Source organism: Thamnophis elegans, chromosome 5 (genome assembly GCF_009769535.1).
Source record: "Thamnophis elegans isolate rThaEle1 chromosome 5, rThaEle1.pri, whole genome shotgun sequence".
Classification (NCBI taxonomy): Eukaryota; Metazoa; Chordata; class Lepidosauria; order Squamata; family Colubridae; genus Thamnophis; species Thamnophis elegans.
The window spans coordinates 96578109-96605437 of record NC_045545.1 but is presented as its reverse complement, the minus strand read 5'-3'; the positions used below and the strand labels follow the sequence as shown (position 1 = coordinate 96605437).

Here is a 27329-nt window from a genome sequence, read left to right as displayed (position 1 = left end):
TCTGCTTTCTGTAACCGTGATTCAAAGAGACACTTGGAGAAGTGAATTGTTTTGTAAGAGATCTTTGTTTTTGCATTCGGTTATCTTCTTGCCAGAGACTTTATTTATGTTTATTTTTGGGCTCGCAGGCAGTCTGTGCCAAGGCTGATAAAGTTCTTTCCTTTTAAGCCTGTCTGCCTGTCATCTTTGAATGAGCGAAGAAGGGGGGACAGAACAGTTAACTATGTATAAAAATGAAATGAGAAAAGATAAATATGTAAAGAAAATAATATTTGAAGTTGGCACAGCAAAACAGTGGTCAAAAATGATTAATTTGTAAAGATCAGGTGTTTAGCAATGATACCTAAGCTTAAATGAATTAATGGGGGGGAAAAGAAAAGATTATATAAAAGAGATGAATATGAATGGAAGTGGGGAAATTAGAATATACATATACAATATATATATAATTATAAATGAGATGTATAAAATGTGACCCAGTCAACACTCTGTCCGTAAAGTATGTACGATGGGGAAAAGGAAAATTGCAATAAAACTTTATTTTTTTTAAAATAAGGGCCGTGTGGAGACTCCTGGGAGGGGTGGGGTGGGCGTGGCCAGCCAGTCCTTGGTTCGGTTCAGCGAACTAGATGTAAAATTAGCATACGGTTCGCCCAAACCAGTCCGAAACGGCTCAATCCCACCCCGGCATTTCTTGAATGACGTAAGTTGCGCCATCAACTCTCTTTGGTGTCTACTTTGATCCTGGAAGAGTCTGGGAAATTTCTGAACTGCTGGGATGTGACCCTTTTTCTCAATTCTATCCCCAGCTGTGGAATTCAGCCGCACGGGTTACATTATCCCAGAAAGCACGTGGCTCTTTTCTTTTCTTTCTTTCTTTTTTTTTTTTGTTACCTAAAAATGCATTTGTTAGAAAGCCTAATTATGGAATATCAATGTCTATTACACAGTGTGAAAACAGGAGACTGGAAGCATTAGACAGCAAAATTGCACACTTACCTTGCGGTTCAATTTTAAGAGAGCGTAGAGGTTGTGTTTGGTCTTTGTATTCAATATGAGGCCCAGAGCAATTTCGTATCTGGTAGCCACGGGGCATCCGAGCATCTTTTCCATTTGTGTGACAGTGTGTTTGGAAAACCCGGGAGATAAGGGAAGGTGGAAGATAGAATAATAGACCTCAAAGTGCTTTTTTTCAAGAAGCAACTGGACTTTCCGCTTTTTCTTTGAAGGCGTTTTTCTTCTCATCCAAGATCCGCACCCATTTGCACCACTCAGGTGACCCTGAGGACAGAGATAAACCTCCAAGTGGCCTCGACGGCTCTCTACAAAGGATGCAGATGACCAGCTGTCTGCAAGAGGGTATAAATCCTTCCATTCCTCTTCATCCAGTCAGAGATAGAAGAAGCTCCTTGGATGAGAAGTGAAACGTCTTCAAATAAAAGAAAAACAACAAGAAAGTCCAGTTGCCTCTTGAAAAAAGCACCTTTGGGACAACCATGACACCGAAGACGACGGAGAATTTCCGTAGACATAGAATAGAGTTGAAAGGGACCTTGGAGGTCTTCTAGTCTTGTTCTTGTTCCTTATTCTATTCTATTCCTTATTTCTATTCCATTCCTTTTCTTTTCTATTCTGTTTTATGCTAGTCCTTATTTCTATTCTATTCTATGCTATTCCTTATTTCTATTCTATTCCTATTTTAAGCTATTCCTTAATTCTATTCTGTTCCATTTGTTATTTCTATTCTATTCTCTTATTTCTATTCCATTCCTTATTTCTATTCTATTCCTTATTTCTATTCCATTCCTTTTCTTTTCTATTCTATTCTATTCTGTTTTATCCTATTCCTTATTTCTATTCTATTCTATTTTATGCTATTCCTTATTTTTATTCTATTCTATTCTGTTTTATCCTATTCCTTAATTCTATTCTATTCCTTATTTCTATTCTATTCTCTTATTTCTATTCCATTCCTATTCTATTCTATTCTGTTTTATGCTATTCCTTATTTCTATTCTATTCTATTTTATGCTATTCCTTATTTCTATTCTATTTTATGCTATTCCTTAATTCTATTCTATTCCTTATTTCTATTCTATTCTATTTTATGCTATTCCTTAATTCTATTCTATTCCTTATTTCTATTTCATTCCTTTTCTTTTCTATTCTATTCTATTCTATTCTATTCTGTTTTATGCTATTCCTTATTTCTATTCTGTTTTATGGTATTCCTTATTTCTATTCTATTTTATGCTATTCCTTAATTCTATTCTATTCTATTCTATGCTATTCCTTAATTCTATTCTATTCCTTATTTCTATTTCATTCCTTTTCTTTTCTATTCTATTCTATTCTGTTTTATGCTATTCCTTATTTCTATTCTATTTTATGCTATTCCTTATTTCTATTCTATTCTATTCTATGCTATTCCTTAATTCTATTCTATTCCATTCCTTATTTCTATTCTATTCCTTATTTCTATTCCATTCCTTTTCTTTTCTATTCTATTCTTTTCTGTTTTATGGCATTCCTTATTTCTATTCTATTTTATGCTATTCCTTATTTCTATTCTATTCTCTTATTTCTATTCCATTCCTTATTTCTATTCTATTCTATGCTATTCCTTAATTTTATTCTATTCCATTCCTTATTTCTATTCTATTCTCTTATTTCTATTCCATTCCTTATTTCTATTCTATTCTATTCTATTCTATTTTTTTCTATTCTATTCTATTCTTATATTGTGGTGACCAGAATTGGATGCAGCATTCCAAGTGTGGTCTTCCTAAGGCAGTGTTGGCTAACCATTTTTGGCTCATGTGCCAAAAGCGGGTGGGAGCGCAGAGGGGGTCGTGCACGGGCGTGCCACACCCATAATGCTATGAGCACGACCCCAGTGCGCATGCACGCATGACCAGTGCTCCCCCCGCCCCCATTTTGGCATGCTTTTTTCACCCTCCCCAGGCTCCAGGGGCTTTAGAGGAGCTTGGGGAGGGCGAAAACAGCCTCCCCCACCCCCAGAGGGCCTCCATAGGCTTCAGGACCTTCCCTGAAGCCTCCGGAGTGCGAAAAACCAGTTAAACTGGTTGGTTCGTAGGGCCGTTTTTCGTCCTCCGGAGCCTTCGGGAGGCTTCCCTGAAGGCTCTGGAGGGCAAAAAACGACTCTACGAACAACCCGGAAGTTACTTCCAGTTTGCTCATAGGGTCGGTTTTTTGCCCTCCGGAACCTTCGGGGAAGCCTCCTGAAAACTCCAGAAGGCTAAAACCGGCCCTATGAGCAAACCAGATGTACGTTCCTGAACTTCCGGTTTGCCCGTAGTGCAGTTTTTCGCGCTCCGGAGGCTTCAGGTGGCTTCCCTGAAGGCTCCAAAGCCTCCGGAGAGCGAAAAATGGCCTCAAAAGAAGGCTGAAGTCAGCTGGCCAACACACATGACAGGGTAACACCTCACGTGTCCTGGCTCCATGTGCCACCTGTGGCATGCATGCCATAGTTTTGCCATCATGGTACTAAAGCATTCTAAGTAGTACTAACACTTCACGTGATCTTGATTCTATCCTTCTATCGATGTAGCCAAGGATTGCATTGGTATTGTGGCCCGCCACCAGCCAGCAGAGCTGGCAGAAGATAGCAATAGCAATAGCATTTAGACTTATATACCGCTTCATAGGGCTTTCAGCCCTCTCTAAGCGGTTTACAGAGTCAGCATATCGCCCCCACAGTCTGGGTCCTCATTTCACCCACCTCGGAAGGATGGAAGGCTGAGTCAGCCTTGAGCGGGTGAGATTTGAACCGCCGAACTGCAGATAACAGTCAGCTGAAGTGGCCTGCAGTACTGCACCCTAACCACTGCGCCACCTCGGCTCTATAAGATTCAGATAGTGAGGAGTTTGGGGAGGAACATGGGCCAGTCGTGGAGTCTGCCAAGTTTTGCAGATATCGGCCTGGCAGCTCTCCAAGCCAGATAAAGTCTGTGACTATAAATCCTCCCTTGAAAGACTTTGCTGGATGCGAATGAGCAGAATTCGCAGTCAATTAATAAAAGGGTTTTTTGTCGGGACGAGGGGAGTGGAGTTTGCAGGAGACAATTAGTTCGCTTTATTGGTTTGTGACTCTCCAAGACTCCTTGCAGAGATCGGCCTGGCAGCTCTCCAAGCCAGAGAAGGTCTGTGACTATAAATCCTCCCTTGAAAGACTTTGCTGGATGCGAATGAGCAGAATTCGCAGTCAATGAATAAAAGGCGGTTTTGTTGGGACCAGGAGTTTGCTTCGTGCTCTTGGGAAGCCTCGCTCAGAACAACTGGCTTTTTTGGCTGCTGCCAGAGACGGCTGGCTCATATTTAAGTGATTGTCCATTAAGACTCCAAGATCCTTCTCACAGTTACTGGCATTAAGCCAATAACTGGAAGACAGAATGCGTGTATCAAATGCAACATAAAAGACACACAACTTTTTGCCTTGGAAAGTGTTTCATTGCAAGGAACGGTGGCACATGTGGGGTTTTATGCTGAATTTTTAAAACTAGGCCAATCGTATTCCCAAGGCGCCGAAGGGAGCAAACATTCAGACACATCGGGGGCAGCTTTTAAGAACTAGCACTTTGCCAGAGATTTAGGCACTAACAAGAAATTAATGTTGCAGTGAAACATCCTTAAATTGTATTATATTATTTCAAGGGTAGAAAAACCTCGCCTTGAATTGAGCAGTTGGCGTTTTCTCCGGTCCGTTGCAATTACAGCCATCTGTAAAAATATATATATATATACGGTGTTTTCATTTTTCTTTAAAGTGCCATAAAATCAATTTTACGATCCAGTTTTTCCTACCTTGGCAAGGTGCTCGAGGCAGACGGTTTGATGGCACTCCCTCACTATACCTATCAACAGGGAACAAAAGGGTGGAAATGGTTTTATAGTTCCCGTAACAGGAACTTGGGGGCAGATTTAAAACCAATTCGCAGTCCTCGTCTTTTTGACGGTAATTGAGCTCGGAATGAAGAGTTGTACATTCTGGCAGTCGTAAGTCAAGGCATTCGGTGACCGGATTCAAGGCTGCAATGATTGTTTTTTTTAACAGGGGTTGTTTAAGCAAATTCTGCAGTCGTTAAACAAATGTCACAGCTGTTACGCAAATCCGATTCCCCCAATGGGTGATCTTTGCTCAAAACCAGACGTAAACGCCGGGAAACAGGGGGAGAAAAAATGCAAATTATGATTGTGTGAACTGCAATGGGACAACTTTCCACAGTCGGTGTACAACTCACTGCAAGACAATTGGACAGTTTAATGTAATTGTTGAAAATAAAAAATTAAAAACATTTTAATTGTTTTCGTTCTCATTGCATTCTCTCCCTCTTTTTTGCATCCATTCATTAATGACTCCACCATTTCTTTGAGTGTAACTCTTATCCCGCACCGAGTTGTCTCATGGTGTTGCTAGTTGACCCTGATGAGTTGGATGAGGTGAGTTGGCCATGGAAAGTTGGCCATGGTGATTTGGTCATGGTGAGTTGTCCCACAATGAGTTGGCTGGTGTGAATTGGCCATGGCTAGTTGACCATGCCAAGTTGACCATGGTGAGTTGGCTGTTGCTAGTTGACCGTGGTGAGTTGGCGGTGGTGAGTTAGCTATGACTAGTTGACCATGGCAAGCTGGTCATGGTGAGTTGGCCATGGCTAGTTGACCATGTCAGATTGGTCATGGTGAATTGACTGTTGCTAGTTGACCATGGTGAGTTGGCGGTGGTGAGCTGGTGGTGGTGAGTTAGCCATGGCTAGTTGACCATGTCAGATTGGTCATGGTGAATTGACTGTTGCTAGTTGACCATGGTGAAATTTCCTGATAGAACAATTAATCCATGGAATTAATTTTGCCTCCAAGAGTTGTAAATGCTCCATCACTGGACGTTTTCAAGAAGAGATTGGACAACACTTTGTCTAGAATTGTGTAGGTTTCCCTGCTTGACTACAAGACATCCAAGTTGGACTACAAGACCTTCAAGGTCCATTCCAACTCTGCTATTCTTCTCTGTTCTGAAACATCTCAGAAGGTTTGAGTTTAGAATAGAATTTCCGGAAGGGACCACAGAGGTCTTCTAGTCCAAATCCCTACTCAGGCAGGAAACCCTACACCACTTCAGACAAAGGTTTCTTCAATCTCTTCTTGAAAAACTCCAGTGATGGAGCACCAAGAACTTCTGGAGGCAAGTTGTTCCACTGATTAATTGTTCTCACTAAGGAAGTTTCATCTTAGTTCTAAGTTGCTTCTCTCCTTCATTAGTTTCCACCCATTGCTTCTTGTTCTACCCTCAGGTGCCTTAGAGAATAGCTTGACTCCCAAATCTTCTTTGTGGCAACCCCTGAGATATTGGAAGGCTGTTATCATGTCTCCCCTGGTCCTTCTTGTCATTAAACTAGACACACCCAGTTCCTGCAACCGTTCTTCATATGTTTTAGTCTCCAGTCCCCTAATCCTCTTGGTTGCTCTTCTCTGCACTCTTTCCAGAGTCTCCACATCTTTTTTATAGTGTGGGGACCAAAACCGTATTCCAAGGGTGGCCTTCCCAAGGCATTAAAAAGTGGTGTATAAAGTGGTATATAAATGGACTTGGACTTAATCTTCATAAATGTCAACGACCATAAGGCAGTGACCGTTGCATTGTGAAGGCCAGGGGCAGGACGTCACGGATTACAGCACGCCATTGATTCCGATTTAGGGCGGCTTGTTGGGCATCGGTTATCGAGAAATGTAGTGGTTGAAGATCGTGAGCCACTTGGGATATCCATGTTTTCTTTGGGGCATTTCGTGCGATTTTCCACCCATCCGGTCGCAGCGAGTTAATCGATCGGTAAGGTAATCGGCTATTGTCCGGTATATAAATGCATTTCTGCATTCACAAAATGTGTCTGTATCGCTCGCTTGCTATCGGCTGCCATAGTAACGAGGAGGGAGGGCGTTTATGGTGTTTGGAAGAGGAATTGTGCTGGAGGAGATATCTCGAAAGAGGGAATTTTGTTCTCACCATCTTCTGCACACGTCTTCTGCCATATACCTCCCAGTGTCCGATAAGATCACACAGGATGGGCCTTCTCCGGGTGCCGTCGACTAGACAATGTCGTCTGGCGGCTCCTCGGGGGAGGGCCTTCTCTGTAGCTGCCCCGGCCCTATGGAATGAGGACTCTATGCTGACTCTGTAAACTGCTTAGAGAGGGCTGAAAGCCCTATGAAGCGGTATATAAGTCTAACTGCTATTGCTATCTACCCCCAGAGATCCGGACCCTCCCCACGCTCTCGTCCTTCCGAAAGTCTACTAAGACCTGGCTATTCTGGCAGGCCTGGGGTTGTTGACCTCTTGAATGAGGTCCAGCCCCACTAAGGTTGAGTGCATGTTGTGTCTTTTCAACTTGCTTTCTCTCTATTTTAATTTTTTTAGTATTCTTTTTAGAGTTGTTTTATGTAAGCCGCCCGGAGTCCTTCGGGATTGGGCGGCATATAAATTCATTAAACTTTGAACTTTGAAGGCTCATGTTTGGGTTTGGTCAAGGCCAACCATCTCTGCATACCAGCTGGGTGAGGCCACCTGAAGATGTACCCCACATGACACCCTTGGGGAGGGGTGTTGGAGAGTGGGCATTTAGGCAGGGGGCAGGGATTTGGGTCAACTTTTGATATGTACACATTCGCGCCTTTTAGCCTCAGATCTTGCTTTTCTTTCGCTGTTTTCATTTCGTATCCCGTAAAAGTACCTTTACCCCTAAATCAGTGGAGTTTGGGGGGGTTTCCTTTCTTGGATTTTGAAGGAGGCACGCTTGACAAAATGCAAGTGATTTTGTTCTCCAACACCATCGGTGGTTCTCTGTCTCTAGAAGAGTGGGAACCAACTTTCTAGAGGAAAACCCAGTTACAAAAGTGTCTCTTTTTTGTTTCAGTTGTTACAGGACAGAACGTAGTGGTATCCCAACTTCCGGAGTCCGTATCGGTGAAAGCAGGAGAGACCATCACTCTAGAGTGTACATTGACTGGAGGAAATTTACCTGGAGGCGTGCGGTGGTACAAAGGGATGGACAGAAAACAGGCCATTTACAGTGATAAAGAAGGAACTTCCAACAAGGGGGTCAGAGTCATCCCAGGATCCAACACGGACTTCAGCATCAAGATCCAAAACGTCCGTCCTGAAGATGCTGGGACCTACTATTGTGTGAAGTTCAGGGCAGGGGCCCAAGAGAGCAAGCTAGCTTCCGGGAAAGGCACTCTAGTCTCCGTGATCGGTAGGTGGCCCTCTGCATTTGATTTCTGGGGATGGAGGGAGGTGTTCCCAGTCAACCATGAAACATGTGCAGGGATGGGATTCAGCCGGTTCGGACTGGTTCAGGCAAACCGGATGCTAATTTTAACATCTGGTTCGCCGAACTGGTAGTTGCAAGGACTGGCTGTCCGCCCCCCCCCCCAGCCATCCCCCCCCCACAGGAGTCTCCATGCGCCCCATCTCCAGGTAAGTAGCAATAGCAATAGCAGTTAGACTTATATACCGCTTCATAGGGCTTTCAGCCCTCTCTAAGCGGTTTACAGAGTCCGCATATTGCTCCCAACAACAATCCGGGTCCTCATTTTACCCACCTCGGAAGGATGGAAGGCTGAGTCAACCTTGAGCCGGTGAGATTAGAACCGCTGAACTGCAGATAACAGTCAGCTGATGTGGCCTGCAGTACTGCACCCTAACCACTGCGCCACCTCGGGCCCATGTGGAGGCTCTGGGAGGGCAAAAAACAGGCCTCCCAGAAGTCCGGAAACAAGCCCGTTTCCTCCCTTCAGAAGGCTTCCAGAGTCTGGGGGAGGCCGTTTTCACCCTCTCGGAGGTTCGAAAGAAGCCTCCAGATCCTGGGGAGGGCGAAAATGCCCCCCTGTGGTGCAGGAGGCCGAGTAGGCCACACTCAACATGGTCATGCCCACCCAGCAACTGGGCAGAGAACCTGTTGCTAAAATTTTTGAATCCCACCCCTGGACACGTGGGAGTAAATCCCATGTTCAAAGTTGAGTCTCTCCGACCAAACGCCATCTTTGGGCCTCCTGTATCATCTCTGAGGAACGTCAACTGATGTCTCTCTCTCTACTTTCTCCCTCAGCCATGCCATCCCGGCCTGCGATTATTGGCCCCACGGGAAGAATCACGGCGGGGTCTCGGGCCTCCTTCAGCTGCTCCACAGGGGGATTCTCCCCCCAAGAGATCACGGTCAGCTGGTTGAAGGATGGGAAAAAAATACCGGCTTCACCAGCCGAAATCCTGAATTCGGATGAAAAACAGAGCATCTCGTACCGAGCGGAGAGCACGGTGGACATCCAGCTGGAGCAAGGAGACGTGAAGTCTCAGCTGATCTGCCAGATCGAACACACATCGTTGGATGGACAAGGTCCTCTCCAGGAGACCTTCGCACTTGGGGGTGTCCTAAGAGGTAGGTGAACGTTGGGTAGAAGAGACGGACGAGGCGATGGAGTCTAGAAGTGGTAGAGGGCCCTCCATGGCAGCGGGAATGGCACCAGGAAGACCAAAGTCCACAGGGCGTGGGGGCCCCAAGGGTAGTGGTCTCAGAGTGGATCCAACCACAGGCTTTAAGAGGCTACTATGGAATACTGGGTGTATCTTCCCCAACAATTGAGGTAGTTTCAATTGCACTGTGACTGGGTTGATGTTCTTCACTATGGGGAATGGTCCCACAAACTTTGGTCCCAGCTTCTTGCTAGGGAGTCTTAACCTCAAATATTTTGTGGAGAAGTAAACCTTCTCTCCCACCAACAATGGTCGTTGCGTAGCTCGGTGTTTCTGCTTGCTGGTGTGGGAAGGGGGTTGGGGGGCCCCTTGTCTATCCTATGTCCGTGGGTACCCCCTTGCCACCAGATGGTCGGTCCGCACTTCTCTAGCCAGGAGAGTCCCCAGTATGACTGCATCTGTCATTTGAGGGGGGCTATTATGAATCAAATTACTTCCCAGTGATCCACTAGCTCTAGTCTCACTGGTTCGGTCAGGTGGGTGGCATAGGCTCCCCCCATTAGGGACCCGTCGATCTGCTCGAACCGTGTTGGGTGGGCCAATCTTTTGAATTGAATTGAATTGAATTTATTGCACTTATATGCCGCCCTTTTCCCCGAAGGGGACTCAGGGCGGCTCACAATCCAAGTCAGGGAAGGGGGGTACAGATAAGGGATAAAAAAGACGAACAGAACAATACACAATTTAAAAGCACACAACAACCATACCATTCAAGGGGGGGGGGGGGCGAAAGCTCTTTAGCCCCAGGCCTGTCGGAACAGCCAGGTTTTAAGGGCTTTGCGGAAGGCCTGGAGGGTGGTGAGGGTTCGAATCTCCACGGGGAGCTCGTTCCAGAGGGTCGGAGCAGCCACAGAGAAGGCCCTCCTCCGGGTGGTCGCCAGTCGGCATTGGCCGGCAGATGGAATTCGGAGGAGGCCTAATCTGTGGGATCTAATCGGTCTAGTGGAGGTAATTGGCAGCAGGCGGTCTCTCAAGTACCCAGGTCCAATACCATGAAGGGCTCTGATCCCCAGTTTCAGGGCTGTGGTGAGGTTGATTAAGCATCTAGAGCAGCAATAACGAAGCTTTTTTGGCTCGTGTGCCAAAAGTGGGAGGAGCGCAGGGGGGTCGTGCACGGATGTGCCACATCCATAATGCAATGCGCGACACACACACCCCGGTGCGCATGTGCCCATTTTTTGCATGCTTTTTTCGCCCTCCCCAGGCTCCAGAGGCTTTATAGGAGCATAGAGAGGGCGAAAACAGCCTCCCCTGGAGGACCTCCGGAGGCTTCAGGAGCTTCCTGGAAGGCTCCGGAGTGCAAAAAACCAGCCCTACAAGCAAACCGGAAGTTCTGGGACGGACTTCCAGTTTGCTCGTAGGGCCGGTTTTAGTCCTCCGTAGCCTTCAGGAGGCTTCCTTGAAGGCTCCAGAGGATGAAAAAGGACCCTACGAGCAAACCGGAAGTTCAGAAACAGCCCGTTTCCGGCTTCCGGAGGGCCTCCGGGGAGCAGGGGAGGCCGTTTTCACCCTCCGCAGGGTTCAGGGGGGTTGTGCGTGCATGCGTGCGGGGGCAGGGCAGCAGGGGGGTCACACACGCATGTTTCGGGGCGGCCGCGGGGGGATTGAATTATGGGTGTGGACATGCATGTTTGTAGAATTGCGCGCAGGCGCTTTCGGCACCCGAGCCATCACTGATCTAGAAGATGGTTCTACTGCTTTATCTGCCGTTGGGCCGTTGGGGCGCAAAGCCCTCTTCCGCCTTCAAAACCGTTGCACCACATATGATAATACGAAGCCGGTGTCCGATGACATTTCCAACCTATAGCGGACATGTCCTTAAACATCTTTGCCAGTCTAGGAACCAGGAGTCCGAAGCTCTTTTGACCGACCTCTTTGGCTTTCTTTGCTCAGTTCCTCCCAAGGTGCGTCTTGAGACCAGCCCACCTTCTCCCGTCCAGCTGAACACCACCGTGACGGTCACTTGCAACGCAGAAAGCTTTTACCCAGATGGGGCAACGCTGGAGTTGTTTGCCAAGGATGTCCGAACCGGAAAAGGAACGGTTGGCCCGAAGAGCTCGAATCCAGACGGGACTTTTTCCCTCAAAGCAGCCTAGAGATGATGGCCAGCGAAGAGAGGAACTCCTCCGTGTTCCTTTGCCAGGTCCAGCACGACTCCCAGCCTCTGGTCAACACAACTATCACGCTCTTGATCAGCATGCAACCTGAAGAGGGGAAAGCTTCGGCTGATGGGCAAGGAAGTAAGTATGGGCTTTCAGGTTGCTTCTTCAGAGATTTTAGCAATAGCAATAGCAGTTAGACTTATATACTGCTTCATAGGGCTTTCGGCCCTCTCTAAGCGGTTTACAGAGTCAGCATATCGCCCCCACAGTCTGGGTCCTCATTTCACCCACCTCAGAAGGATGGAAGGCTGAGTCAACCTTAAGCTGGTGAGATTAGAACCGCCGAACTGCAGATAACAGTCAGCTGAAGTGGCCTGCACTACTGCACCCTAACCACTGCGCCATCTCGGCTCTTTTGTTACCCGTCCACCTTGTTTCCTGTTTCATTCCGTCATGTGTCTTTTGGTCGTTCTTCATTTGAGGACAGCATAGCTCTCCAGATTCTTCTGGAATATTTGAGTGAAGGGATTGTTGTTCCAAGATTCAGCCCAGGGACCAGGTCAGGGGTAGGTTCCTACGCAAACCAGTACCGGTTCGCTCACACCCCATCGCCACCCCCACATCCCCGGCCACGTATTGCTTGCACACGCGCAGTTTGCTGAAAATGGTTGTGCGCGTGCGCAAAAACCATAAAAAGCTAATAAACAAGATGCCAGCAACAGCAACAGAGACCGGAGAACCGGTACAGGGGCGTGGCCAGCCTGGGTTGTCAGAGCCATATGCCAGCTATCAGCTGCCTGATCCAAGAGGCACGGAGAGTGGAGAGAAGGCGAGAACAGCGCAGACTGACTCGACTACTCGGGAGGAGAGTGCCCCACCCCTCTTCACAAGTCACACCCGGGGACTGAGGTTTAAGGAGATGCTGTGTGGAGGGCCATTTTTTTGGGGGGGAAACACTGAATTTGTAGAGTTTGGTGTGCCGGTAGAGACCATTGGAATTTGCAAGACTGCTAGCTTCTGCCTTACTTTGTGGATTCAGTACCTTGTTCCTGGCTTTGTGTATTCATTGTTTGTTCCTTGCTTTGTGGACTTATTTCCCTGTTCCTTTTTTTTGTTGGACTGGGTGTGTATGTGCACGCACTTTGCTGGGTGTGTATGTGCACGCACTTTGCCCTGGGATGTGGGAGAGTTGAAGGGAAATTTGGAGCATTAAAAGAGAGTTACAAATCTCACAGGAGGTAGTGGCTCAGTGGCTAAAACGCTGAGCTTGTCGATCAGAAAGGTCGGCAGTTCGGCGGTTCGAATCCCTAGTGCCGCATAACGGAGTGAGCTCCCATTGTTTGTCCCAGCTTCTGCCAACCTAGCAGTTCGAAAGCACGTAAAAAATGCAAGTAGAAAAATAGGAACCACCTTTGGTGGGGAGGGAACAACGTTCCGCGCGCCTTCGGCGTTGAGTCATGCCGGCCACATGAACACGGAGACATCTTCGGACAGCGCTGGCTCTTCGGCTTTGAAACGGAGATGAGCAGCGCCCCCTAGAGTCTGGAACGACCAGCACATAAGTGCGAGGGGCAATCTTTACCTTGTTTTGTTTCGTGAGCTGCCCAGAGTCCGGATAGACAGGGACAATCAATATATATTTCAACGAATGCATTTTGTAAATAGATGCTGACTGACTCAAAGGGCCATTCAAGGACCCCATTGTAACCCATGCAATCTTTCTGCAGACAATAGTACAACCATGGTGATCATTGGCGTGGTGGTGTGTGCCCTTGTGGTTGTGTTGGTGATTGCGGTTATCTACCTCATCCAAACAAGACACAGAAAAGGTAAACATCCGGGTGAGCTGGTCTTTGTGGTTGGAGGGCCTGTTCAGAGAGTTGTCCATCCTGTGGTCATCCCTCTTGAGGCTGATGGATGCACTGAAGGCACCTTCATCCATTGTGGGGACGGGGTCTTCGGGTGGTCTCTCTAAACCTGTTGTCATGATTTCTATGGTTGTTTTCCCGATGTGATGCATGTCAAGGAGGGAGGGTGGAGGGTGGAAGAGGGGAGGGGAGGCTGGATGAATGGATGGAGAATAGAGGGAGAGAGCAGAGAGAGGGAGAGAATGGAGGGATAGATGAGAGAGAAGATGGATGTATATGTGGATGGAGGATGGAGGATGGAGAAAAGGAGGATGGGGGGATGGATGGATGGATGGATGGATGGATGGACGGATGGACGGATGGACGGATGGACAGACACATGGAAGACGAGAGAGAGGCTGGATCAATGGATGGAGAATAGAGGGAGAGAGGAGAGAGGGAGAGAGAGAAGATGGATGTATATGTGGATGAAGGATAGAGAGAAGGAGAATGGATGGATAGATGGATGATGGAAGGATGGATAGATGGATGGAAGGGGAGAGAGGCTGGATCAATGGGTGGAGAATAGAGGGAGAGAATAGAGAGAGGGAGAGAATGGAGGGATAGATGAGAGAGAAGATGGATGTATATGTGGATGGAGGATGGAGAAAAGGAGGATGGGGGGATGGATGGATGGACAGATGGACAGACAGATGGAAGACGAGAGAGAGGCTGGATCAATGGATGGAGAATAGAGGAAGTGGGAGAGAGAGAAGATGGATGTATATGTGGATGAAGGATAGAGAGAAGGAGGATGCGGGGTGGATGGATGGACAGATGGATGGACGGATGGAAGAAGAGAAAGAGGCTGGATCAATGGATGGAGAATAGAGGGAGAGAGGAGAGAGGGAGAGAGAGAAGATGGATGTATAATGTGGATGGAGGAGAGATGGATGGATAATGGGTGGATGGATGGATGGATGGATGGATGGAAGAAGAGAGAGAGGCTGGATCCAATGGATGGAGAATGGAGAGATAGATGAGAGAGAAAATGGATGTATATGTGGATGCTGGATGGAGAGGAGGAGGATGTAGGGTGGATGGATGGATGGACAGATGGACGGACAGATGGAAGAAGAGAGAGAGGCTGGATCAATGGTTGGAGAATAGAGGGAGAGAGCAGAGAGAGGGAGAGAGAGAAGATGGATATATATGTGGATGGATGGGTGGTGGGTGGGTGGGTGGGTGGGTGGGTGGATGGATGGATGGATAGATAGATAGATAGATAGATAGATAGATAGATAGATAGATAGATAGATGATAGATAGAATGTCAGTCAGACAGAGAGACAGACAATGGATGGATGGTGGATGGACAGATGGATGGATGGACAGATGGACGTACGTATGGCTAGAAGAGGGCTCCTCACATTGACCTGAATTCCTGTAGGCATCATGGATACCTTCGTGTACTTGGCAACAGTGTAGAAGTGACTCGCAATTGTCTCCGCAATTGTCTCCGTCCAAGATAAACTCTTCCCTCCGTGGCCTCATCAAATCCAATCCGGTTATATTCCCTGAGATCAGCGAAGGTCATGAGATGCCTCCTGGCCACTTCATGGAGATGCCCTGCTGCTTTCTGAGGCCCAGTAGAAATGGCCCTTCCCCTAACCTTCCTCATGGCTTCTTAACTTTCCATCTACCTTATGGTGCCCCTGTTTCCTGGTGGGCTTCCATGAAGGTCTACCCTCTTTTTAAGCTTTTAAGAGGTCAGCCACTCATTTTACACAAGACAGGAAGGTCAATATAAGCTAGACTGCTTCATTTAGTGACCTCTCAAAGTGACAGTGGGACTGGAAAAAAAAAGGACATGGCCATTTTCACACTTATGACCGTTGCAGCATCTCCGTGATCACGTGATCAAAATCTGCCCACTTCGCAACTGCCTCGTATTTATGACAGTCGCAGTGTCCGGGGGTCATGTGAGCCCCTCTTGCAACCTTCTGACAAGCAAAGTCAATGGGGATTCACTTAATGACCGTGTGCCTAACTCAACAAATGCAGTGATTGGCTTAGGAACGGTGGCAGGCAAGGTCGTAAAATGAGCCCAAATTTCACTTCGCAACTGTCTCGCTTAGCAGCCGAAATTTGGGGCGCAGTTGAGGTCGTAAGTTGAGGACTACCCGTATTCATGGAAAAGCCAGTGATTTGGGACCAAGAGTGCAAGCATCTCCACCAGGTGCTTCGTGGTGGATCCCAGAGTAAGCCAGAGTAAAGCAGCTGCTACTGGTTAATAGATTAACAGAGTTGGAAGGGACCTTGTAGGTCATCTAGTCCAACCTCCCACTCAAGCAGGAGACCCTTCCCCCCATTTCTGACAGAGGGCAGTCCAGTCTCTTCTTGAAAGCGGAAATGGTCAACTGAATCCACACTCAGATCAATAGCGTTGGGAAGGGGCCTTGTAGGCCATCTAGTCCAACCCCCTGTAAAATGGGGCGGAGCTCACTTAACAAACGTCTCGCTTAGCAACAGAAATGTGGACCTCGTTGCGGTTGTAAGTCGAGGACTCGCTGTAGTGTCGAGAAATGCCTTCTGTGAGGTTCAGAAATGCTGTTTTGCTCTCCCGCTGCCCCATTATTGTAAGAACCTTAAGTTTTGCAGGATGTTTTTGGAAACCTTTAAAACTGATCTTCCAGCTAATGTGTTTTTTTTCTCCTGCTTTCTTGTAGGTAAAGATTCCACATCTGTAAGGTAAATCTATTTTATCTTTTCATCCAAACAAATGGGGTAGGGGAATTAATAGAGGCTGTTACAACCTGGTGTATTTCAGGTCCATTGAAGTATAGTTTTCCTCGGTTTGAGTCCTCCCAAGATCCCAGCTGGTTCCCTGGATGGTACTATTGGCTAATATTTGAATATTTAAATATTTAATCTTTTAATATTTAAAACTGGCTTGTTTCACAGTGCTAATTTTGTTTCCACGAAAACCATAGATCTGTTTCCTTTGCATTCTGGATGTCACTCTGGATTTATTGAAAGCAAAGTGGGGCAGAGACAGAGGTGAAATTCAGGAGGTTCTGGAGAACCGGTAGCAGAAATGTTGATAGTTTGGAGAACCAGCAAATACACTTCTGGCTGGCCCCAGAGTGGGAGGGAAATGGGGATTTTGCAAAATATCCTTCCCTGCCACGCCCACATAGCCACGCCCACAGATAGGTAGTAACAAAAAATTGGAATTTCACCACTGGGCAGAGAGGACCCCCAGTAGCTTTTCACACAGCATGCTGACTCAAAAGTCAAGTTAGCAAGGTATTTTGGGTGGCAATGGGACATTCACACCAGTGGTGGGTTTCAAAAAAATTTGGAACCTACTCTGTGGGTGTGGCCTCCTTTGTGGGAGTGGCTTGCCGGCCATGTGACCTGGTGGGAGTGGCTTGCCGACCATGTGTTTTCTCTCTCTCTCTTTTTTCTTTCTTTCTTCCTTTCTTTCTTCCTTTCTTTCTCTTTCTCTGTGTGTGTGTGTGTGTGTGTGTTGTGTGGCAGTGGGTGGGTTTCAAAATTTTTGGGAACCTCTTCTATAGGTGTGGCTGCCTTTTCCGGGTCCACTGGTGGAACCTCTTCTAACCGGTTCGGTAGATTTGACCGGAACCCACCTCTGATTCACACCACATGGTGCAAAAGGAGGAGGAGGATGAAAATGGAAGGACGTGGCAAAGGAAAGGAGAAGGAGAAGAGGGAGGAAGGAGAAAAATAGGAGGAGAAAGAGAGAAGAGGGAAGGAGGAGAAGGAGAAATAGAGGAGGAGAAAGAGGAAGAGAGAAGGTGGGAGGAAGGAGACGGAGGGAAGTAGAAGGATGCGGAGAAGGAGAGGAGAAAGAGAGAAGAAGGAAGAATGGGAAGGAGAAAGGAAGAAGAGAAGGAGAAGAGGGAGCAAGGAGGAGAAGAGGAGGAAGAGAGAAGAGGAAAGAAGGGGAAGGAGAAAGAGAGGAAGAAGAGACGAGGGAGGAAGGAGAAGGAGAAAGAGAGGGAAGAAGGAGAAAGGAAGGGAGAAGGAGAGGGAGGAAGAAGGGGGAAGGAGAAGGAGAGGAGGAGAAGAGGTGAAGGAGAAAAAGAGAAGAGAAGAAAAGGCGGAAAAAAGGAAGAGGAGCAAGGAAAGAGAAAGAGGAAAGAGAAAGGAGGAGGAAGGAAAGGGAAAAAGGAGGAGAAAGTGGGAAGGAGAGGAAAAATGGGGGAAAGAGGAAGAGAGAAGAGAAAGAAAGGAGAAGGAGAAACAGAAAGAGACAAAGAGGAGGCAGAGGAGAAGGAAAAGGGGGAAAAATAGGAAGGAAGGAGGAAGGAAGGACAAAGAGAAGGAGAAGCGTATTACGGATTAGCATAATAACCTAGGTCAGACATCATGCCACGGTAAAGTACAAACCCCGGATTAAGCAAGAGGCTTATCAAGCGTAGAGTGTGAATGTAAAACTATTATGGAGAGATGAAAAACCCGCGATAGCGAAGAAGATTATTTTTTTAAAAAAAACAGCTTTCCAAGCCTCCCGACTTCAGCCTTCAAGATGACGGGATCAGAAAACCATCTCACAGCTTACTAGAGAGCGTTTCAAACCCCCGGAGATATTTATTTATTTTTTAAAAGAAAAAGCCCAAAAGAATTTGAGCAAAGAGACCAAATCAAATCAAATCACAGGAATGCATTGAAGACCACGGAAGCCTTCCTGATTGTAGGCAAGCGAAGCTGTCCAAGTGTTACTTTAATTTTCCTTATGTAAAGAAAGAAAAAACAATGTTTTTTTTCCCGCGCATCTTTTGATTGCTTCTGGATTTAGCCGATAATCACGAAACGCGGCAGACGATCGGAAATTCCATTTAAGCACCCAGACAAACATTAGATTAATTATTCCGCTATCTGATCAGCCCTCTCTAAGAAAGGAGACAAAAGAAATTTATCTTATCTTTTTTTTTGCTGCTTGAGGAATTAGTTTTTAATGCGCTCCGGGTTTTTGGGGGGAGGTAATTGTGTCAATTCGCCATCTATATGGAACAAGATTAAAAAGTGTTAGCCTTTTTTCTCTCTCTTTCATTTACTGAGCCTTCGATATGCAGATTGGCCAGAATGGGGAAGATAGGCAGTGCTTGACTTACGACCGTAATGGAGCCTGTCCATTAAGGTCATAAGTCATGATGGTTGTAAAGCAGGTTGCCCTGCGTGAATGACCTGATTTAATGACCTTGTTATAGCTGGGGAATTCTGGGAGTTGAAGTCCATCCATCCTAAATTATGATGCCTGGGGAATTCTGGGAGTTGAAGTCCATCCATCCTAAATTATGATCATGGGGAATTCTGGGAGTTGAAGTCCATCCATCCTAAATTATGATGCCTGGGGAATTCTGGGAGTTGAAGTCCATCCATCCTAAATTATGATGACTGGGGAATTCTGGGAGTTGAGTCCATCAATTTTAAAGCATGTGGCTGGGGAATTCTGGGAGTTGAAGTCCATCCATTTTAAAGCATGATGACTGGGGAATTCTGGGAGTTGAAGTCCATCCATTTTAAAGCATGATGACTGGGGAATTCTGGGAGTTGAAGTCCATCCATTTTAAAGCATGATGACTGGGGAATTCTGGGAGTTGAAGTCCATCCATCCTAAATTACGATGACAGGGAATTCTGGGAGTTGAAGTCCATCCATCTTAAAGCATGATGCCTGGGGAATTCTGGGAGTTGAAGTCCATCTATCTTAAAGTATGATGCCTGGGGAATTCTGGGAGTTGAAGTCCACCCATCTTAAAGCATGATGACGGGGAATTCTGGGAGTTGAAGTCCATCCATCCTAAATTATGATGACTGGGGAATTCTGGGAGTTGAAGTCCATCCACCTTAAAGCATGATGCCTGGGGAATTCTGGGAGTTGATGTCCACCCATCCTAAATTATGATGACTGGGGAATTCTGGGAATTGAAGTCCACCCATCTTAAAAGATGTCAAGATTGAGCAACAATGGTAGACATTGTTTCTGATGTGAAATTAAATTTGGGGCGATGTATTGTCTCAACTCAGAAAATTTTAGGATATCGATGCTAAAAACTTTGGAATAATATTTAAATTTCCTGAAAGAGGCAAAATCCAGATCCAGTTTTGCCCCAAACCTCTAGGAAACATCTGACAGAGGGAAAATACTCCTTTTCTTTTTTGCTTAAATTTAGATTTAATTCCGAGCCAAAGGGAGAATTGAAACAGCCCGTAACACAAAAATCAGTCAGAAATCCCCCCTCAATCGTGCTCTTAATCCTGCGACGTGTTCATTAAAACTGGCAGAATTGTGATCCAATCACAGCACAACCGTCATAAAAAAGGAAATAAACCCAGCACATAAGGGAAATAAGACGGAACAATTACAGAATCACAACAGCAGTGGCCGAAGTAACTCAGCTAGGAAAAGGATCTAATGTTCAACTCTTTTAGTGTTCCCCAAACTTGCAACTTTAAGAGGAGCGGGCTTCAACTCCCAGAATTCTGAGAGTGGAAGTCCACACACCTCAAAGTTTGGGGAGGCTGAGAAACAAAACTGCTTTAGATTGTTCCCTATATTATTGGAAGTTTTTATTTATTGTTTGTCCAACATGTACAAGATAACAGCTATATGTATAAACATCGACATGAACCAAGGAAATGAGTTCAAATAAATGGGGATAGTAGGACCAGGGACAATGGGCATGCAGACCCCCTTTACGGACCTCTTAGGAATGGGGGTGAGGTCCACGGTAGACAATTTAAGGTTGAACTTTGAGGATGTAACCACGGAGTCAGGGAGAGCATTCCAGGCGTTGACCACTCTGTTGCTGAAGTCGTATTTTCTGCAGATCGAGTTTTGGAGCGGTTAATCTTGAGTTTGCATCGATTTTGTTTGCAGGCAGGACGTTGTAGCAGACAATTTTGTGTTCTACGCTTAGATCTGACTGTAGGTGGCGTAGTTCCAGGTTGTCCAAGGCCAAAATTTTGAGCCTGGTGGCATAAGGGATTCTAGTGTGAGCAGAGGAGCGGAGGACTCTTCTCGTGAAATGCCTCTGGACTTGCTCAATTGTATTAATGTCCGATATGCAGTGTGGATTCCAGGCAGACGGGCTGTATTCGAGAATTGGTCTGGCAGAGGTTTTGTATGCCCTAGTTAGCAATGCAACGTTACCAGAGAGGAAGTTGCTGGCAGGCCTGCAGCCATCTTTTATTTTGGATCTTTGGCCTGCCACACTTTCTATTATTCTGCTAGGCATTTTCTATTGTGGGAAAACGGGAGGGGGGATTGTACGGAGTTAGACGCGATGTAGCCATAACAACATTCTTTCTAGAAAGCCAAGGTCATCCTTTGTCTCTGCACCTGGCTAGAACTGGATGGGTGGAAGCTGCCAGCATGGCAGTGGGAGATTGGACCATGGGATGGACTTGTGGGTGTGGGGGCAAGATCTTGAACTTTCAACTGGGTGGGGAAAACCGGGAAGCTTTCAGATTCGGGTTTCCCCAGATGTGCCAACATGGCTCTCTTCATAAATTGGTACTTTGAGTAATACTTTGCCTTGGACTCTGATTTACTTTTTGGACGCTATTTGGAACCCTGACATTAACCCCGAATCTGACAGTTGAATCAGGCAACCTAGCCATCTTCCAGAAAAGTTGGACTACGATCCCAGAAGCCTCTGCTGCCTTGCCAGAAGCTCTAGCTGTATTTCACAGCCTGGTAAAATTCCCCTTCAGCAGGACTTCTCATTAACTGTGTTTTATTCTTTGGGCTGCCCGTTTTAATGATGTGCTGGGTATATTTATGATTGCGTTAACCTTTTGCGATGCCACATACCTTGAGTGAGAGCAGAGCTGGATACATTCCTTAGAAAGAAATGATTGCTTCCTAATCCGTTGATCCAAACCGTAAAGTTTAATTACTTAATTTATGTCAGGTCTTTTATGAAGGGCCTCCTGAATATCTTTTTCCAGGGACCTGGCTGGGTCTGTGAATTTATGTCGCTTAAAGGCTTCGTAGCAAACACATATTTACTTCTTGATTAATATTAAATCTGTGCCTCGCTTTTTCACATGAATATCAAAAGGCATAATAAAGTCCAGAAGAAAGGCAGCAATAAAAATATATATGCAGATTTTTTAAAAAATATAGCCGCAGTCACTTGAAAACGTAGTTGAGTTAAAATATGGACTTTGATATAATAGCAATAGCAATAGTAGTTAGACTTATATACCGCTTCATAGGGCTTTCAGCCCTCTCTAAGTGGTTTACAGAGTCAGCATATCGCCCCCACAGTCTGGGTCCTCATTTCACCCACCTCGGAAGGATGGAAGGCTGAGTCAACCTTGAGCCGGTGAGATTAGAACCGCTGAACTGCAGATAACAGTCAGCTGAAGTGGCCTGCAGTACTGCACCCTAACCACTGCGCCACCTCGGCTCTTCAATATATAAAACAATATGTAATTTTTTTTTCCATCTCCACATTTTGCATTAACCACATAACAATATCTTGAGGTAGGTGGCTCACACAGACTTCCTATATGACTGGTCCAGAGATTTCTGTTAAAAAATGGCTGGAGGGAAACAAACCCTGATCTCATGTCCTCGTAAATCAAGGTTAAGGAAACCTCTAGCATTTATGCATTGCTGAACTGCGTTCCCAGCAGCTGCAGCCAAAATGCAGATGATTGAAGTGATGCAACGCTTTAATTTAGCAACGCTCTCGGAGGGAGGGAGGGAGGGATCTTGACAGACTTGAACCCTGGGCCCTATCTAACAAAATGAAATTCAGTGTAGAGAAAAGTCAAGTCTTAAACTTAGGCAAGAAAACCGAAAGGACACATATCGATATGGGTGAGACCAGGTTTAATAGCAGGAAATGTGAGAGGGTTCTTGGAGTCTTAGTGGGCAACCAGCTAAATAGGAGCCAGCCGTGTGTGGCAGCAGCCGAAAAAGCCATGAAATCCTCAGTTGCATTAACAGAGGGATACAACCAAGATCAGGAGGTGCTAAGACCACTCTATAAAGCCTTAGTAAGGACACACCTAGAGTACTGCATCCAGTTTTGGTCCCCACACTATAAAAAAGAGGTGGAGACTCTAGAAAGAGCACAGAGAAGAGCAACAAGGAGGATGAGGGGACTGGAGGCAAAAACATAACGATGAATGTTGCAGGAACTGGGCCTGGCTAGTCTAGGGAGGAGAAGGACCAGGGAGACAGGAGAGCATCTTCCAATATTTGAGGGGCTGCCACAGAGAGGAGGAAGGGGGTCAACCTATTCCCAAATCACCTGAAGGCCAGACAAGGAACAATGGATGGAAAACTGACCAAGGAGAGAATTCAACCTAGAAATAAGGAGGAATTTTTTTGACAGTGAGAACAATCAACCCATGGAAGTTTCCTTTGGAAGTTGCGGAGCTTCATCCCTGGAGGCTTTCAAGAAGAGACTGGACTGCCACCTGTCAGAAATGGTGAAGAGCCTCCCCCTTGGGCAGGGGGTTGGACTAGATGACCTACAAGGCCCCTTCCAACTCTGTTTCATCTGAGTGTGGGTTCAGTGGACCATTTCTGCTCTAAATTAATCTAGAAAGAAGGGATGAGGCCTTTCCAATGACGATAGTCATTGGATCGGATCATTGTGATCGGTTCCACCAGAAAGCAGGCCACATCTACAGAAGAGGTTCCAAAAATTTTTGAAACCCACCACTGACACAGAGAGAGGAGAGAGAGAGAGAGAGGAGAGAGAGGGAGGGAGGGGGGAGGGAGGAAGGAAGTAAGGAAGGAAGGAAGGAAGAAGGAGGAGGAAAAGAAAAAGTGAGAGAGATGAAAGAAAAAAAAGTGAAAAAGGGACAGAGAGACAAAAGGAAGGAAAGAGAGAGGGGGGGAGGGAGAGAGAGAGAAAGAAAGAAAGAAGAAGAAAGAAAAGAAGAAAGAAAGACAGAAAGAAAGAAAGAAGAAAGAAAGAAAACATTGGCCGCAAGCCACTCCCACCATGTCACTGGCTGGCAAGCCACTCCCACAAAGGAGGCCACACCCACAGAGTAGGTTCGAAAAATGTTTGAAACCCACCACTGGTTTTAATTCAAGGGATTCTGTATTCTTATTGCTGTCAGCATATCTAGACATGAAAAAATCCATTTTCCCCCGCAAGCTCTATTATCCATTAAACGCAAGACCAATGCTCGTAGTCCCTATCAGTTAAATCTCCTTTGCAGAAGCCACCGATCACGATGGAGACGTATACAAGATCTGTGCCACTTGGATTTATTTTCTAGGTGTTGTTTCTAATTTTGTTTGGAAAAAAGTCACGGTGTGAATTTGCTTTGACTCCCTTGGTGATCCGAGTTTTTGCTTCTATCTTTAGGCTCCACGAAGCTGAGAAATCTCCACCACCGACGAATCAGGTAGGCTGGGCTCTGTTTCTTGAGATGCTGCCTGGAAATAATCATTATAGAGGTCGTCCCTTTGGTGGGAAACAGCTTCAGCCCACGGAACGGAACATCCCATTCACAGCATAACAGAGTTGGAAGAGGGAGCTTGGAGGCCTTCTAGTCCAGCCCCCCCCCCCTCTTATGCCATTTCAGACAAATGGACATCCAGTCCTCTTCTGGAAAGCCTAACAGTGATGGAGCATCCACACCTTCTGGAGGGCAAGCTCTTCCACTGGTCATTGTTCTCACCTGTTAGGAGTTTCTCCGTCGTTTTAGATTGTCCCAAAGGTGCTTTTTCAAGAGGCAACTGGACTTTCTGTGTTGTTTTTTTGAAGACGTTCAAGAAGGATAAATCCTTCCATTCCCCACCATCCAGTCAGAGTTGAAGAAGCTTCATTGGAGGAGAAGCGAAACATCTTCAAAGCCAGAAAATCCAGCTGCCTCTTGAAAAAAAAAGCACCTTTGGGATAACCATCACCTGGATCAGGGCTCCCAACCTTTCGGACCTCAGGGACCATTAATTCATAGTTTTAAATCCGGCAGACCGCTAATATGATCTGCCGAATGACCGGCTGGGTGGGCGTGGCAAGGTGGCCATGTGACTGGATGGTGTGGCCAGCTCAATAGAATATTTAGAATAGAATAAGTAGAGAATAGAGTAGAATAGAATAGAGAATAGAATAGGGAATAGAATAGAATAGAATAAGTATAGAATAGAATAGAATAGAGAATAGAATAGAATAAGTAGAGAATAGAATAGAATAGAATAAGTAGAGAATAGAATAGCAGAGTTGGAAGGGACCTTGGAGGTCTTCTAGTCCAACCCCCTGCCTAGGCAGGAAACTCTACACCTCCACAGACAAATGGCTATCCAACATCTTCTTAAAGACTTCCAGTGTTGGAGCATTTACAACTTCTGGAGCAAGCGGATTAATTGTTCTAACTGTTTTAATTAATTCCACTGATTATTGTTCTAACTGTCAGGAAATTTATCCTCAGTTCTAAGTTGCTTCTCTCCTTGATTAGTTTCCACCCATTGCTTCTTGTTCTGCCCTCAGGTGCTTGGAGAATAGCTTGACTCCCTCTCTTTGGGGCAAATCCTGAGATATTGGAAGATTGTTTATCATGTCTCCCCTAGTCCTTCTTTTCATTAAACTAGATATAACCAGTTCCTGCAACCGTTCTTCATATATTTTAGCCTCCAGTCCCCTAATGCTCTTTGTTGCTCTTCTCTGCACTTTTTCTAGAGCCTCCACATCTTTTCTACATCGTAGTCACCAAAACTGAATGCAAATATTCCAAGTGTGGCCTTCCCAAGGCCTTATAAAGTGGTATTAACACTTCATGTGATCTTGATTCTCTCCCTCTGTTGATGCAGACTAGAACTGTGTTGGCTTTTTTGGCAGCTGCTGCACAGATCTGGCTCGTAGTTAAGTAATTGTCCATTAGGACTCCAAGATCCCTTTCAAAGTCAGTACTGTTGAGCCAGCTAACTTGGAGGAATTATTTTCATCCTAAATTAGTGTAACTTTCTTGCACTTGGAGAGAGAAAGTGTGATCAGCCTAGCCAAATAGGCCATTATCCTGTGATTAATAGTGTTATTTTTTTCCGGAGGATCAGTGTATTAAAATAGAAAAAAAAAAGCCACATTATCCTAAGACTATAAAATCTTTTCAGGACGGCAAATTTTCTAGGAGGTGGTTCAAATTTTCCTAAGCCTTCTGTCTGCACCTTTAAAAGTTGACTTTAAAAAAAAAGGTTTAGATTTTTAAACCAGAAAAAGTAGAAATTAAGGAGAACTAATAATTAAGACAGAAAACAGAAGAAAGAACAAAGGAGAAAGCAAAGCTAAAATTGGAGAAAGGAAAAGAAATATAAAGAAATTACTCCTGACTTTCTTCTACAATTGATAGGGTATAAATTTACAATAAACTCTTAAGTTTAACAACATAACGTTCATTTTCCCCATTTATCTACTTTTCCCTCTCATCAAATCCATATACAATTGTGAACAGAATTCCCACTGCTGAGCAAGGAGTTGTTAAGTCAGTCTCAGCCAGTTTTACAACCTTTGTAGCCAACAGTTGTTAAGCGAATTTCTGCAGTTGTTAAGTGAATCGCATGGCCATTAGCAGATCCAGCTTCTTCCGTGCTTGTGGGAAGCCTCCTGGAAGGGGTCCCAAATGACCCCGGGATGCTGCAACTATTGTAACTGCATGCCAGTTGCCAAGTCGCCCAAATTTTGAATCACATGATTTATACTTGTGACGGTCGTAGGTCCCGAGGACCAGTTTTAAGTCACCTTTTTCAGCGACTCTGTAACTTCAAAACGGTTTGAAGTGAAGGGGTTGTAAGTCGAGGACTACCTGCCTCACAATTTAACAGAATAACAGAGCTGGAAGGAGCCTTGGAGGTCATCTAGTCCAACCCCCTGCTCAAGCAAGAGACCCTATATCATTTTAGACAAACTGGTTGTCCAGCCTCTTCTTAAAAGTTTCAATGATGGAGCAACCCACAACTTCTGAAGGCAACTTCTGTTCCTCCGGTTAATTGTCCTCATTGTCTGGAAATTTCTCCTTATTTTGAGATTGGATTGCTCCTTGATAACAGAATTGGAAGGGGGCTTGAAGGCCATATAGTCCACCCCCCACTCAAGCAGGAGCCCCTACACCATGTCTTACAGATGGCAGTCCAGTCTCTTCTTGAAAGCTTCCAGCGATGAATCTCCCACAACTTCTGGAGGCAAGTTGTTCCACACCGATTAATTGTTCTCACTATTTGGGAAATTTCTCCCTAGTTCTACAGTTGCTTCTCTCCTTAATTAATTTCCATCTGTTGCTTCACATTTTCGAGGAGACAAAAATACCACTTATTTCTGTTTCACGCAGACAGCCCAAAAGAGGTTTTTTTTAAAACCAGCAATACAATTAAATTGATGTCTTCTCTCTAAAAGGGCTAAGTAGTTTCCTAAGAACTGAACTTGTAATATTCTAAAAAGCTGGATTTGGCAAACTGCTCTCTACTATAGAATCATCCTGGCCCTGCTCACACTTAAAACACTTAATTTAAACACAGCCAGGTGGACTTCGTAACCAAGGAAAAACCAACCCTAACATTATGGGGAAGGAATTAAATTGACTTAAAGTGCCCCTAGCTCCCTTTCGCAGGCCCTAATTGAGACCTTTTGAACTGCGTTGGCGGTTTGAACCAACGTAAATGCTAGAAAATGCGACCCTTTTTAAAAAAAAAAAAATGCAGGCCGAAGTAAATTTTGTAACCTGCTGATTTTTCCAGAGTTGTTTGGGAAGGAACTAAATGGACTAAAATGCGAGTAAAGTACTTGCCATGTCAAGCCGTATTAAAAGCTGGGCGGGGAAATGAAATTATGGGGGTTATGCCT

General features: G+C 45.5%; 1 protein-coding gene across 1 annotated transcript in view; it reads left to right on the top strand.

Moving 5' to 3' along the window:
- The first annotated feature begins 5570 nt into the window (after positions 1–5570).
- The window catches only part of LOC116509480 (tyrosine-protein phosphatase non-receptor type substrate 1-like), a 33955-nt gene continuing 12196 nt past the window's right edge, over positions 5571–27329 (top strand). Inside the window, 8 exon segments of the mRNA XM_032218631.1 lie at positions 5571–5601; positions 7926–8264; positions 9120–9446; positions 11435–11626; positions 11629–11781; positions 13371–13472; positions 16219–16240; positions 23862–23901. Coding sequence (XP_032074522.1) covers positions 5571–5601; positions 7926–8264; positions 9120–9446; positions 11435–11626; positions 11629–11781; positions 13371–13472; positions 16219–16240; positions 23862–23901 — 1206 coding nt within the window.